The 14169-nt window shown below is 31.0% G+C and overlaps 1 protein-coding gene across 1 annotated transcript; it reads right to left on the bottom strand.

Moving 5' to 3' along the window:
• Positions 1-10234: 10234 nt before the first annotated feature.
• Positions 10235-12773, bottom strand: LOC108458437 (uncharacterized). The gene is made up of 5 exons (XM_017757831.2): positions 12353-12773; positions 11279-11449; positions 11084-11173; positions 10767-10883; positions 10235-10656 (listed from the first exon to the last, which is right to left on the bottom strand). Exons 1-5 carry the CDS (start codon positions 12524-12526, stop codon positions 10645-10647), a joined length of 564 nt encoding a protein of 187 aa, XP_017613320.1. The 5' UTR covers positions 12527-12773; the 3' UTR covers positions 10235-10644.
• Positions 12774-14169: the final 1396 nt, after the last annotated feature.

The following is a 14169-nucleotide window of genomic DNA, read 5'->3' on the forward strand; positions in this document are numbered from 1 at the left end:
ACGTGTTAGGCAAAGTTATTAACACTAAGGAATAGTAACAAGACAATCTCTGCGATTGTTGCTGAAGTTTGGTAAGTTTGGAATGTTTGAAGGTTTTGTGTCAAAACTTTCGACGTAAAGTTTAAGCGAGCAATCAAGAAGTTCTATTGATTAATTGGCTAAATTATGTTACTGAATGCTTGTTTTAGGTTTTGAGGATCTCTAGGATCATTATCTTTTCGAAACCTTTCCAAATGCGTATCGGAAACCTTTGTTTTTGCAAGTTTCGTCACTGGAAATGGTGGCTATCGACGCCACAGGGCCAGGCACACAGGCGTGTGACTAGGTTGTGTGAGCCACACAGACGTGTGGTGGGCAATGTGATCAGCCATGTAACTTACTGTTTGTTTATTTGGCGCCACACGAGAGGGCACACGGGCATGTGTCCAAGCCGTGTGTGACCATGTTGGTACAAGGTTCACATGAGAAACGGACACTGGCATGTGTTGGGGTTGTGTAACTCACTGTTTGTTGATTGAAACCACACAGCCAAGGACATGGACGTGTGTCTAGGCTATGTAACTCACTGTTGGGGTATTAAAAGCCACACGGGCAGGGACACGGGTGTGCACCCAGGCCGTGTGAATCACACGGACAAGGACATGGACGTGTATCCAGGCCATGTAACTTACTATTTATACTTGAAAACCACACGGCTAGGGCACACGGGCGTGTGACCTAACTGTGTGACAGATAATTGGGCCCTAAAACTAACTTTTGAGGCCAAAAATGTTACCTAACCTTGATATTGGTTTCCGAAACATAATGAAAATAGAATTTGGTTATGAGATATGTCTGATACACTGAGACTGATTGTAAGTAACAATATTATATGTGCACTGTGATATCTACTTTGTTCTAAAACTATCTTAGTTGATTGTATAATGAATTAGAACGACTGAACGTATGATACGGATAATTGCATTCTGCATTAACATGTGGTGGGAGATTGTGAAGAGGAAGGGAATCTGTACTGAAATCGTGGCTATGCCACAATGAGTATAACTCTGATTCTGGCATTTGTCGCATATTGATCTAGCAACTAAACTGTATTTCTGTGAAAGTGTTATTGAACACTCTAAAGGTGTGCAGGGATGGATGGGCATTAAATGTCCATAGTGATGTATTGAGATGGCCGAAGTTGGTATGTAGCAAATGAAAATAGGAACATTACATCTGAATTGAATAAAACTATATCTAAACTGGAATAGTAAATGTACATATATGTAACACCTTTGCTCTGAATCTGGATTGGACATGATTCTATGTCTAACAGAATCTCTGAACTAGAATTTCTTTATAAGCAACCATTGTTGAATTACATTCTTTTTTACGCAGAGTTCACAACTAACCCTTTTATTGATTGGATTTCAGGTGGTAATCAGTCTTGATCAGGTCGGTGTCGCGGGAGCTTGGTCAAACACTTAACTTTCCTTTTTAGCATTACTATTAGGGATTTATGTTTTATGATGTTATGGACTTATGAAGGTTATATGTTTAAATTATTGTTGTGATGAATATTATGTGACTATTGGTTCAATTTGATTGTGTTATGATAGTATGAATTTTAGCACGGATGATGTAACTCTCCAACTTGGTCTGGACGTCTAGGCCGGGTTTAGGGTGTTACAAAAAACCCGACAATAGTAAAGGTAAATATGTTTTTGAGAAATTTTTAATGTAAATATTAGTATGATAAAAAAGAAAGGAAACTTTTTTAAATTAGAAAAAAATTATTGTTCTTAAGTGTAACACTCCTTACCCGTATCCGTCGACGAAATAGGGTTATGGAGCATTACTATAATAACATAACATAAAAACATACATTTATAAAAATTAATATAAACATAGCATAATTCAATCATATACATGCATATCATCCCTTAATCAAGCCCTCGAGGCCTTCGAAAAACTTTAGAAACGATTCGGGACTAAATCAGAAACATTTGAAACATTAAGAATAAAGTTAAAAAATTCAAAATTGCAAGGGTCACACGACCTGGCCACGGCTTAGACACACGCCCGTGTCTCAAGCCGTGTAACAATCGAAATAGGGACACACGGCCGTGCCCCAGCCCGTGTCTGTGCCTGTGTAACTCTCTGAGTTGGGTCACACAGCTAAGCCACACACCCGTGTGCTAGGCCGTGTAACTACCTGACTTACAACTTTTAAAACCTATAGGGGACACACGGTCGTGTCGCATAGTCATATGTTACACACGGCTGAGACATACGCCCATGTCTTAGGCCGTGTGGACATGAAATTGGCCAAAATCAAGCCATTTCCATTGCCCATCTCAACCATGTACCTACAAGCAATATACACATATGATCAAGGCACCAAAAAAAAAATATGACCAATTCAATAGGCCATTAATCCATCCAACCAATATGCCATATAAGCACCTCAATCACAATCAATCAAATATACCTAAACTTATGCATAACTGACCATGTCTCATCCATAAACATCTAGCTCAATTCCATATCAAAACTTACCATTTAGACCATACTCACATGCATCAAAATCACACAAGTGACATAAACCAACCATTTCCAAATGGTACCAAGCAAGCAACATATATATATATACCAAATTCAACATTTAGCATTCAACTCAAACTTTAAACATAAGTACCCTATACATGCCATTATAACCTTGGCCAAAACATCAAAATCTACCAATATATTCGCTGGATAGTGTGATATGTCTCTGACGAGCTTTCAAACTGATCGAGCTTCCGATAATCTATAAAACATAGGAAAAAAAACTACGTAAGCATATAGTGCTTAGTATGTTCGTAAATCATGAATATAACTTACCATTTCAATGCATAACCTTATAATTTAAACATGATTCAATCCAACATAAGCTTGGCACAAGCCTAAACATCATCAACAACAGAAGTTAGTGCTTTAATACATAACTCAATAGAATTATCACATGGTAAGGTAGACTACATGAACAAAGTACCATTGAATTCATACTTTCCATAAATATAGATATGCATACATTGATCATTATCATTTCATACTTTTCCAAAGGTTCATAACATAGTCGATTAGATCACTTACCATTCCTTCTCTTTACATGCCCGTTGAACCACTTAGAATAATATCGGATACACGGGAAACCTCGCACAAAGTGTGCTAAACATATGGTCGAAACCATTCATTTTCCTTTACATTGTTGCTCACTTGAGCCAAAAGATGGGTCTACTTACACAAGCTGACGATCAGGACGTAAGCTACACGATGCCGTTCAAACAAGCTGACAAGCATCCGTAACAAATGCATGACCTCAACCATCGGTAGGACATTCAAGACCAGCACCCAAAACATGGTAACCCTAATGACATGTCATTTGCATCCTATATATTCTTAAAGTTCAAACGGGGCTAAATAATCGTCGAAATGTCGTTGGATTTCCATCGTTCATTACATGATAAGAAGAACAATAACATATATATCAAAACATTATTTAAACATATGAACTTACCTCAATTACGAATACAGAAACAAAATTAACTAATCCGAGGCTTTAACTTTTCCTTGATCTAGATCCGTACGAGATTTATCTTGATCTAAATAAGAAAATTCAATCTATTTAATACTCATACTATTCAATTCAGCCCAAAATTTGTACTTTTTAAAATTACATTTTTACCTTAATATTTTAACTTCTTTACAATTTAGTCCTTAAACTTATAAATTGAAATTTATGCAATTTCATCCACATTTTATGCTAGAAAATTTACCTAGGGACTTATATCAACTCAAATAATTCATCATTTCACAATTTAACGATGATATTTTACTACTTTTACAAATAAGTCCCTAAATGACAATTTCATAAAAAAATCACTTTACAAAACTTGTTTATTTAACAACAAGGACTCATAATCTTTCATAAAATTTCAAGAATCATGCAAGAACATTCATGGTAAAACCCTAAACCTTTAACATTTTTACAAATTAGTCCCTAGGATAGCTAGATTTAGCTACAACGATCCCGAAAACATAAAAATCATTAAAAACATACTTAAAAGCACTTACATGCAAGGTAATTTTGCTTGGTCGAATCTCACTCCCTATCTCAACAATGATGGCCAGTTCTTTAGGGTTTAAAATGAGGAGGACAATGTTTATTTCATCTTTCACTAATATTAACATTAACTTATTTTACTTAATTACAAAATTAACCTTAATAACTTATTAAAATTTCAATAAGACCATGCCAAGTATGTCCACTATCCACTTAAATGGTCTAATTACCATCTAGGTCCTATTATTTTAAAGTTTCATTGCTATTTGATACCTTTAACTACTAGAACTCTACTTTTTCACATTTTACAATTTTGTCCTTTTTACTTAATTAAGCATGCAAACGTCAAAATTTCTTAACGAAATTTTTACGTGACGCTACTAACATGCCATAGACATTAAAATAATAATAAAATAAATATTTACTCGTCGAATTTGTGGTCTCGAAATCACTATTCCGATTTCACTGAAAATGGATTGTTACATTAAAGTTGAAAATTTTATCTGCTACCGAATAAATATAAAATCAAGAATAAATGTTTTAAAAATTAAAAAAGGTTAGAAAATTAATCTTAAATAATTTTTTATTCTTTATAATTATGAGCCATAACCATAAACACATGTTCAAGTAATGGAAAAGCATAATTAATTGAAAAAGTTGCAATAATATAGGAATGAAAAACTTTAACTAAAAATGATTAAACTAAAATCCAATATTATAACAAAAGAATTTGGCATTAAACAATGCTAACTCAATCTATTAAGTGAATTAAATTATTTTTTAGTATTATGAAAAAAATTAGAAGAAAGAAAGAAAAAAAAAAAGGAAACAGTTGGCATGTAACCGTCTGGTCACATCAGTGTCATGTGGCAAGCCAGTGTTGGCATGTCGATGTGACCGGATGGTCATGCGGCAATTGTTCCCCCCTTTTTTTCCTTTCTTTCTTCTTCCTATTTCTTCTTCTTCTCTCCCTTTATATATCTCAATGGCCCCCCCTCCACCATTATATCAGTCGGCTGACACCCCTCATCGATTTTTTTTTTAATTTTTTTGTGTATTAAGTTTGAAGTGTGTTAAGGTAAGTTAATATGTTTAACATTCTTTATTTCGTTCAATTATTTTTTGTTAATTTGAATGGTGATTGATAATGCTATTATTGATTACACAGAAATTGCAATGAGTTCTCTTATCTGAGCTTCCGAATGCACAACGCTTATGATTGATAATGTTATGAATTTGAATTGTAATATGTGAAACAAATGTAAAACGAGCCCTAGGGGGTGATTGAATACGAAAGAGCTTATGGAGTTGGAAAATGATTGAAATGGTAAGATGGGATTGATTATAAATATATGTATAAATAAGTTCAAAATGATGAATTTATACTTGTGAATTGAATGGTATGTTTAGATACTCATGTTATGAATTGAGTTACAAAAATGAATATGTACAAGTAGAAATGATAGTTTTGACATGAATGGGTAAATGAATTGGCATATAAGATTGGTATAATCATGGTTATATGAAACTGGACGTGTTTGACATAAAATGGTATGAGATTGGGTTAGGAATTCAATATGTGCATTTTGCATAATCTTATTACATTGTCTTGAATAATAGATTTACCACTGAGTGTATTTGCTCAGCGTATGGTTTGTTTTTCTCCGTGCGTAGGTAAAGTAGATTCAGATAGTTCGAGCAATTGATCCAGCATCCAACAATCGATCTCCGACTCAGCAATGTTTGTACAAATTCTATTTTGTTCTAAGTTTGGCATGTACCTAGGTTGAGCTATTTTTGGTATAAATATATTACATGCATTTTGTTTTAAAAGTTTATTTATGAATTTGGTTAGTTGATTATGGCTTGTGATAGCTCTAAATTATATATACTTTTTTAGCACATTCTAACTAGTAATTCATGTAAATTATGAGTGTTTCTACTACAAATTTTGTGATTTTATTAAAAATAACTAAGATGGAAAAAAATTAATAACAAATCTCTATTTTTAATTATTTATATGCTAAACTTACACATTTTTGTAAAAAGGTAGTCCTAAAGCTCACCTTTTTTACGATAAAATGTTGCAGCATTCTTGTAACACTCGCCATGAAAGTGAGGGCTGATAAATAATAATAAACTTAGGACGTCAAAATTAATTTAATCTTTGGACCATGAGACAAACTTGACCTAGCTCGTAATTGAATCACTGAAGTGGGCAAACCTGCAGCTTAACTTTGAAGTCAAATTGCCCATTAAGGAGGAAAGAGCACAAATTCAACTATGAGCAGCCCAACCATCCATGAATTAATTAAATAAGACTCCCTAGACTTGTTAAAAAATCACAAAATAACCCCAACAATTTCTTCAAGTGATTGTTCAACTCCCTCACTTGAACCAAGCTTGGACTAGTTATATTTAGCAAAGTCATCCACCTCCCTTCCTCTTCTCAAGGCGGCCGGCCATAGAAGGGGGTATTGACATGTTAGTTTTAAAAAACTCAAGCTAACCCCTCCTAGTATAAATACCCCTTTCCCGTTCCCTCAATTCATTATCCCTCATTCATCCATTCTTTTCTCTTTTCCATTTTTCTAGAGAGTTTTGCAAGGCTTTGAGAGCAACCCCATTCAGCCATATAGGAGCATTTTAGCTTGGTTGCTACTACAATAAGTGAAGAACAAATGAGTAGCCAAGTGAGTTGTACCTCGGAGAACCACCGAAAACGGCTTTGCATTTCTTTCCCTTTACTCTTTTATTTTTTGTTGTTCAATTTAAGAAACATGTTTGGAACTTAGTTTTATGTTTTTAATATAATCATGGTTGCTTAATTCCTTTGGTGTTAGAATAATTTAATTTTCATAGCTTAGATTATTAATGTTGTTAATGATGTTATGTGTCTTGGTTACTTATTCATTCAGATAAACTCATAAATGTGTTATTCATGCATTATAAATGTAGGAATGCAATTGAATTAGTTATTAAATCCTAACCAGATTGTAATTAATTGACACAAATCTAAATGATGCATGCTTAATCTATATTTGAAAAATTAGGTTAAAGTTTGTAATAATTCGAGAGAACCTTAATACCTTGCATATTCCTAGGATTTATATGGTTAAACTGTTTCATTATAGAAATATTACTGTTACCTCATAGAATCTATTTTTCTGCTTATTAAAAATACTAATTTGTTGACATAGACATATGCTAGACTTAATAGTTTAATAAGTACGAATTCTAGATGATACCTGAAAAGGTAAACTTGAAGTCGTAACAGACATAGAAATATGCAGACAAGATGTTAAACTTCAAAGTTCGAGAGAAACCAAATTACTTGTAATTAAAACATGGTTAATAAATAATCGAGTTGCCATGAAATTTCTTGTAACATTAGTAGCATTATTTAAAAATTTTTAAATTAAGAAGGAAAATTATTCTAAAACATGCATGCTATTGTGATTTCTCTTAAAGACTTGCATACTTTTTTTTTCTTTATTTAATTTAATTTTAAGCATTCTTAGGTTAGTTTAATATAATTAAAAACCCATCTCTTTAATTTACTTTCATCAATGACCAATTTGTTTGGTAATTAATTTTGCACACTTGATTTGCATAAACAGTCCCTGTGGAGGCGATAACTCTTACACACTACTTTATTACTTGTCAACGATTGTATATACTTGCACATCAATCGAATAATCTTGAGACAGCTTGTAAAAAGATTTTAGTTTAATTAGATGTATTGTTTTTAATTGATTAAAGATTGGAATACATATATAATTACACTCAATACATGAAAGGCGCAAGAAGCAAAAATGGGCGGCTTAAGGAGCTCTCCTTGTGTAGCCACCATGGTAGTCGATACCATACCAGTACCACTGTATTGGATGGTACATACCATTCCGGTCCTCAACCGTACCAAGTAGTTTAGGCTCTTTTTTGGCTAAGATTTCAGTGCGTTTTGACTGTTTCATTATGTTTCGGCCCGTTTTGGCCAATACTGGTGTGTACCGTTCCATACCAATTGATACAAAATTTTGATATTTTAAACTTAACTTTTAAATTTTTTAACTTAAACATTTTAAAATTTATTAAATTGAACTATAATTATTAAAAAAATTAGAATTACATTTAAAAATTAAACTATAATTATTAAATTAAGTAATTCGACCTACTTAAAAATTTTAAAACTTATATTTGTATATAAATATATTTATATGGATGTAATTAAAATATATTGGTATGAATGTGTAATATATAAGTTATTAAAATATTAAAATTTAGACGATAAATATGTGTGTGAAATTTTTTTACAAACATCGATAATTCTAAAAAGGTACACTAAAACATATTCATATTGTTATGTATTAATATCAGGAAAAAAATAATACATTCATTGATATGGTACTGACTACCTTGACCCCCTTCTCTCTCTAGAGTCCTACTAAGACTCTGGTTTTCTATTAAAATATTATTTTATTGCTTCTTCCAATTCAAGTCAACTCTTGTGAATTTTTATATATACATTTAAGTGGGTGTCAAAATTCAGGAAATTCTATTGAATTTTAGTGAAAATTTTATTTGAGTTGTTTTTCTTTTAACTCAAATAAATTTTAGTTTTCTTGAGCTTTCTTATTCTAAATTTGTGAGATTATAATTTTATTTCTTTTTAACTCAAATAAATTTTAGTTTTCTTGAGTTTTTATTCTAAATTTGTGAGATTATAATTTTATTTCTTGAAAATTATAATTCAAATTTGAAAATTTGAATTTCAGAAATGGATGCCCCAAAAGAAAAAGTCGACTACCCTCATTGGAAAGTCTTTGTTTTTGACATGTGTTCGATTCTTTGAGTATGGGCCTACTCTCTAAGAGAGTTTAAAAACAATGAACAAGTCATTTAGTTGAAAATTAAATTGTTTAACAAATTTAACATATTCCTAAAGGCATATTACACTTTGATCTATTTCTTTTAACTCAAAAATATAATATATTATATTTAATAAATTTATTACTATAGAAATCACAATAAAAATATTATTTTATAAATTTTCTTTTGAAATTTCACTGCGCCAATTAAACCATTTCTCATACTAATTTTTCTAACAGTTGCCTCTGTCCTGCCTCTTGACCACCTCCTCTTGAAGTGCAAGAATAATTGTTGAGTGAGCTTGTAAAGCTTGATCGTTTTTGTCTTGTCATTCATTCGATGCTCAAAAATCAACGAGAAAATCAAATAAAAATGTTGAAAGTAATTTACATTGAATATGGTAAAATCAAAACATTTATGTGTAATAATATAAGGGAAAAATCTTATTTATTATATATGTATGATAATAATTAGACATAAAATAAAAAATTTAATATAAGTTTAAACTGGAAATTAAAAATAAGTAAAATGAACAAATTTTTTCTTTTCTTTACTAAAATAAGTCATGAAAGTGATTAAATATTACCAATTGAATTAATTTATTACTAACCTAAAAACTAAAACATGTATAAATATTAACTTTCAAGTTTAACAAAAAAAAATCAATCAAAGCCAACTTCAATCATGGCATTTTCTATTAGGTGCAATAATGGTTTATGATTCGATTTTGATGAACTAAATAATGTAATTAAATCGATCTACCCATAACTTCTCCTCAACTATTAAATAAAAGGATAATGCACTTTAATATACTTGATTCCACCTTTTCCCACACTGATAATAATACCAATACTAATCTACTAAAACTCAATCGATAATAATTAAAAAATTTTAACTTATGAATGGAATCAAATGTTTTTAATTATTATCTTAACCAAACTATACGTTTAACTTAATGTATTTAAATGCAGCTTCCTCCTAAACATGGTTGCATGTAGAAAACTATGTTGATATACATCTAATGCATATCTGAACAAAAGTCGCAAACTATCAAATACTTTGATAAACTTAAAAACCCAAAAAGGAAAATTAAACATTCTCAGTTAATTTATGATAAAATTATATTTTAACCTCTAAAAATAAAAATACTCAATTAATTCTTTTAGAAATAATAAAATTACATGTCAATCTATGGTAAACTTGAACTTTAACCCCCAAAATATGAAAAAGTTCCGTTTAGTCCTTTCAAAATGATAGAATTATAAATTAGTATATGACAAATTTATATTTTCATCTCTCAAAAATTTTATAATTTGATTCCAACCTAAAAAAAATTTCTAGCTTTGCCCTTGCAAGTATATTCTCTCTCACACACACATACAAGTGTATATCCTCAAAATTCTTGTTCCAAGTATTTGAAGAATCATACACTCATACCAACATCTGTACATCTATGAGATACGAACGTTGGACAAGGATTCTTTTGGGGAAAATGAGAAGTCAACGCAACATGATCCGTTGCTTTCTTCACATACGTAGGTTTTTTTTTTTTTAAAGCAATGTTCATAAAGATGAAAAACAGAGTAAAATCTAGAGAACAGTTGATTTTGAGGGAAGTAGTTTGCCTGCACCATTTTATGTGTACCAACGGTAAATTACATTGCATTGATTTCAAGGCAGAGAAGTCCATTTTATGTCTCACCCTGAAAGAAGGAAAAAAAGAAAACATATTTATATTTTGAAACTGAAATGTGTTTGCTTCTACTAAAATATGGATTGGAAGTGAAAAGGCAAACTCAGCCATGGCACAAACCATATTCGACAACTGATCTCTTATACTGTACACAGACTTCAGCATTGTATCCAGGGTTTCTTTGGCTAATTGGAATGACAAATCCGACTCTTGTGGACACTGCATATCATTTTGGAGCTGCATAAAGAGCAAGCAAAGTAAAAAAAACATCATATCACTACTTTGGGAGAATAAAGAAAATCATGCAATCCAGAAAAAGTACATATTATGTTAACATTTTAAAGATGATAAATTACCCAATTCCATACATGTGAAAATCTCCAATCTGTAACATAAAGGCATCCATGGCACCAACTTGTCAACAAAAAGGTTCATACCTTCAAATTGATAACAGCCACTGGTTCCCTCACTTCACTGTCCTGAGTTGCCAAATTCCAAGTCATTGTCTTTAAGCGTGGCAAAGAAACCTGATTTTAATTAATTTAAGAAGTAAAATTGTTACCTATACCATCCATGATCCAACTAAATTTGGGATAAATATTCCTAAAATAGAGCAAAATAAAATTCCTGACCTTATCCATGTGTACATCTGCACGCCATTCTCTTTGAAACTTTTGCAGCAAAAGTGTCAACAGTCTTTGTAATTCAGGAAGAACCTCACTAGGAAACAGCTTTTGAATATCATCTTTGCTGATGTTCTCATAAACACATTTACGCATTAACATGCGGAGACATACTAGAAGCTGAAGAGTAGAAGCATACGTAATTTATCTCACTAAGTAACAGCCAGATAAGATAAAAGATCTATGCCTTTTGGGCACACAACGCATAAATGCTAATTTGAAGAGAGATTATATAAAATATTTTTCTCAATACGAGGTCAGCAACTGCAATATTAAGGACATAAGTACATGAAACCAATATGGGAATAAATCTTTGATACAAGTGGAATATCGAGGGATACAACAAACAATTTGATGAGCCAAATTCCAGAGAAAGAAAAATCCAGAAACAACCCGAAGCAGTAGTTTCCATGTTAAGTCTCTAGCTTCAGCATATAATACTTAAAACTAAACTTGAGAAATCTTTATACCAACTAGAGATCATTGATGGAAAGAAACAATTATATGAGCCAAAATCTAGGGAAAGCAAAATCCAGAAACAACCAGAGGAAGTAATTTCCATGTTAGATCCAGCTCCAGCATACAACAATCAAAACTAAACTCGAAATTTCACCAAAAATAAAAAAATAAACTCGAAAAGGAAACAATTAGATAGCCAAAATCTAGGAAAGCAAATGTGAGAAACAGCCTAAGGAAGCAACATCACTGTAAAGTGCAGCTCTAGCATATAACAACCAGAACTGAACTCCAAAACTCTTTATAGCAGATACAGATCATTGAGCATAAGAAAATTAATAAAGCTGAATATTTCAAATCTTTTTATCAAATCAGAAAGTTGTTCTTACTAGTTTGCTTGCTACTTTAATCAACACTGTTGTTAAAGAGTAGTACTATTGTTAAAAGCTAGCATCTTACAGAAATAACAACGGCAATAGGGAAGTACAACAAAATGTTTAGCAAAAACCAAATACTATAATCTTTACTAACAACGATGAGCATTTGAGTGAGGGAGTGGATAATTACTGGGTCAAGGTCGGACTCGTTTTGGAGCTGAAGCATTTGGCAGATGAGTCGACGGTCGTCGGCGTCGAGACCAGTCTTCCGGGTTCTCCAAAGGGTTTGAAGAATATATTCCACCGATTCTTTGGAGTTGGCTCTTACTAACAAGGGTAGATGTCCCCAAAGCGTACGCTCCATTAGGTACCTCTTATCTCCTTCAAACTTTTGATATTAACTTCTCAAGCTCTTCCGGGTAAGCAAAGCGTCATTAAAAATAGCCTCCCCACAAGACCTAGAGTTGGAATCGGATTTTGCTCGCATTAACGACACAGGCTACGGCGCTCGAAATCGATGGGAGTTATGCCCGGACAAACTTGAGACTGTAGATTCAACTTGGCAACCTCTCCATGGGCCAGGCCATCCATCTTAACAATTTCTCTTTTCTTTCAATTTAGGGCCGATTTTGTTTGTGAATTAATTTTTTCTAGTCCTAAACTTACAACAAAATTCATGTTGTAATTTTTCATCAAAGAAAGTAGTAAGAACGAGGAATTAAATTAACAAAATTTATGCATTATTACTTTTAAGCATATTTTATTTTATATTTTTCATATGATTAATTATGAACAAGTTGAATTAATTGGTATGTGTTATTAAATTAAATTAATTTGTTTATCATGAGTTTTAAATTCAAATAATCAATTTATAAGTTTATAATGATTTAAATTCATAGTAGAATATTTAATAAGAGAACTTAATAGTTTATTAAATGGGATAAATCTCAAAATTATACATGAACTTTGATTTAATGTGTAATTGTATATATAAACTTTAAATTTGTGCAATTATGCATGTGAAACTTTAATTGTGATTCAAATGTATACTTAAAACTTTATTTTTATTTAATCATACACGTTTTAAAGAAATAAATACATCTATTTATTTTTATATTGGATAAATATAATTATTTATGTATGCAATATATAAACATAAAATAATGTTATATCAATAATTGTGTTATATAATTTACAAGAATTGGATCAAATCAAAATTTCATGTATAAAACTACACAAAATCAAAGTTCATGTATACAATTGCACATTAAACCATAGTTGATGTATAGTTTTGATATATATCCATTATTAAATTGATACATTTAATTCCACTCATTGAAGGTTGTTTTCATTTAATAAATTATTATTAGGATTTTCATGTAAAATTTAAATATTTTATAGAAATAATGTTTTAATTAAGACCATTTTTTAATAATTTATAATTAATAAGTTTTATTTATATGAAATAGTTATAATTTTGCTAAAATTTTCGATAATATGTTGTTATAAAAACTAATTTAATAAAGAATGTATTTTATAACTGTAGTTGTTATTGTTATAAGTGAAAAGTTGTTACAGAGCGTTAAAATAAAATGTAAAAATCGATTTTACTATAAACTTGGTAATTATAGCGGATGAGTACAGATTCTGAGAGAGAGTTGACCGTAATAAAATGTAAAATGTATTAAAATAAAGGGATAATATCACATTTGGTACATATATTTTTAAAATGTCCATTGTGATACTTATTCTTTGAAATGTACAATGTGATACCTAAACAATCAATTTGTGTATTATTTGGTACTTATACTTTCAAAAATGTGCAATGTGGTATATATATTTTGAAATTGTTTAATGTGGTATGTGAACTATTAATTTATGTATTATTTGGTACTTATATTTTTATAATATGTTCAATGTGATACTTATACTTTTAAAATGTTTAATATGTATATTATTATGTACATGGAGTTAACACCTAAGTAAATGTTAAACTAACCAATGAAA

This window comes from Gossypium arboreum, chromosome 1 (assembly GCF_025698485.1).
Source record: "Gossypium arboreum isolate Shixiya-1 chromosome 1, ASM2569848v2, whole genome shotgun sequence".
NCBI classification, from domain to species: domain Eukaryota; kingdom Viridiplantae; phylum Streptophyta; class Magnoliopsida; order Malvales; family Malvaceae; genus Gossypium; species Gossypium arboreum.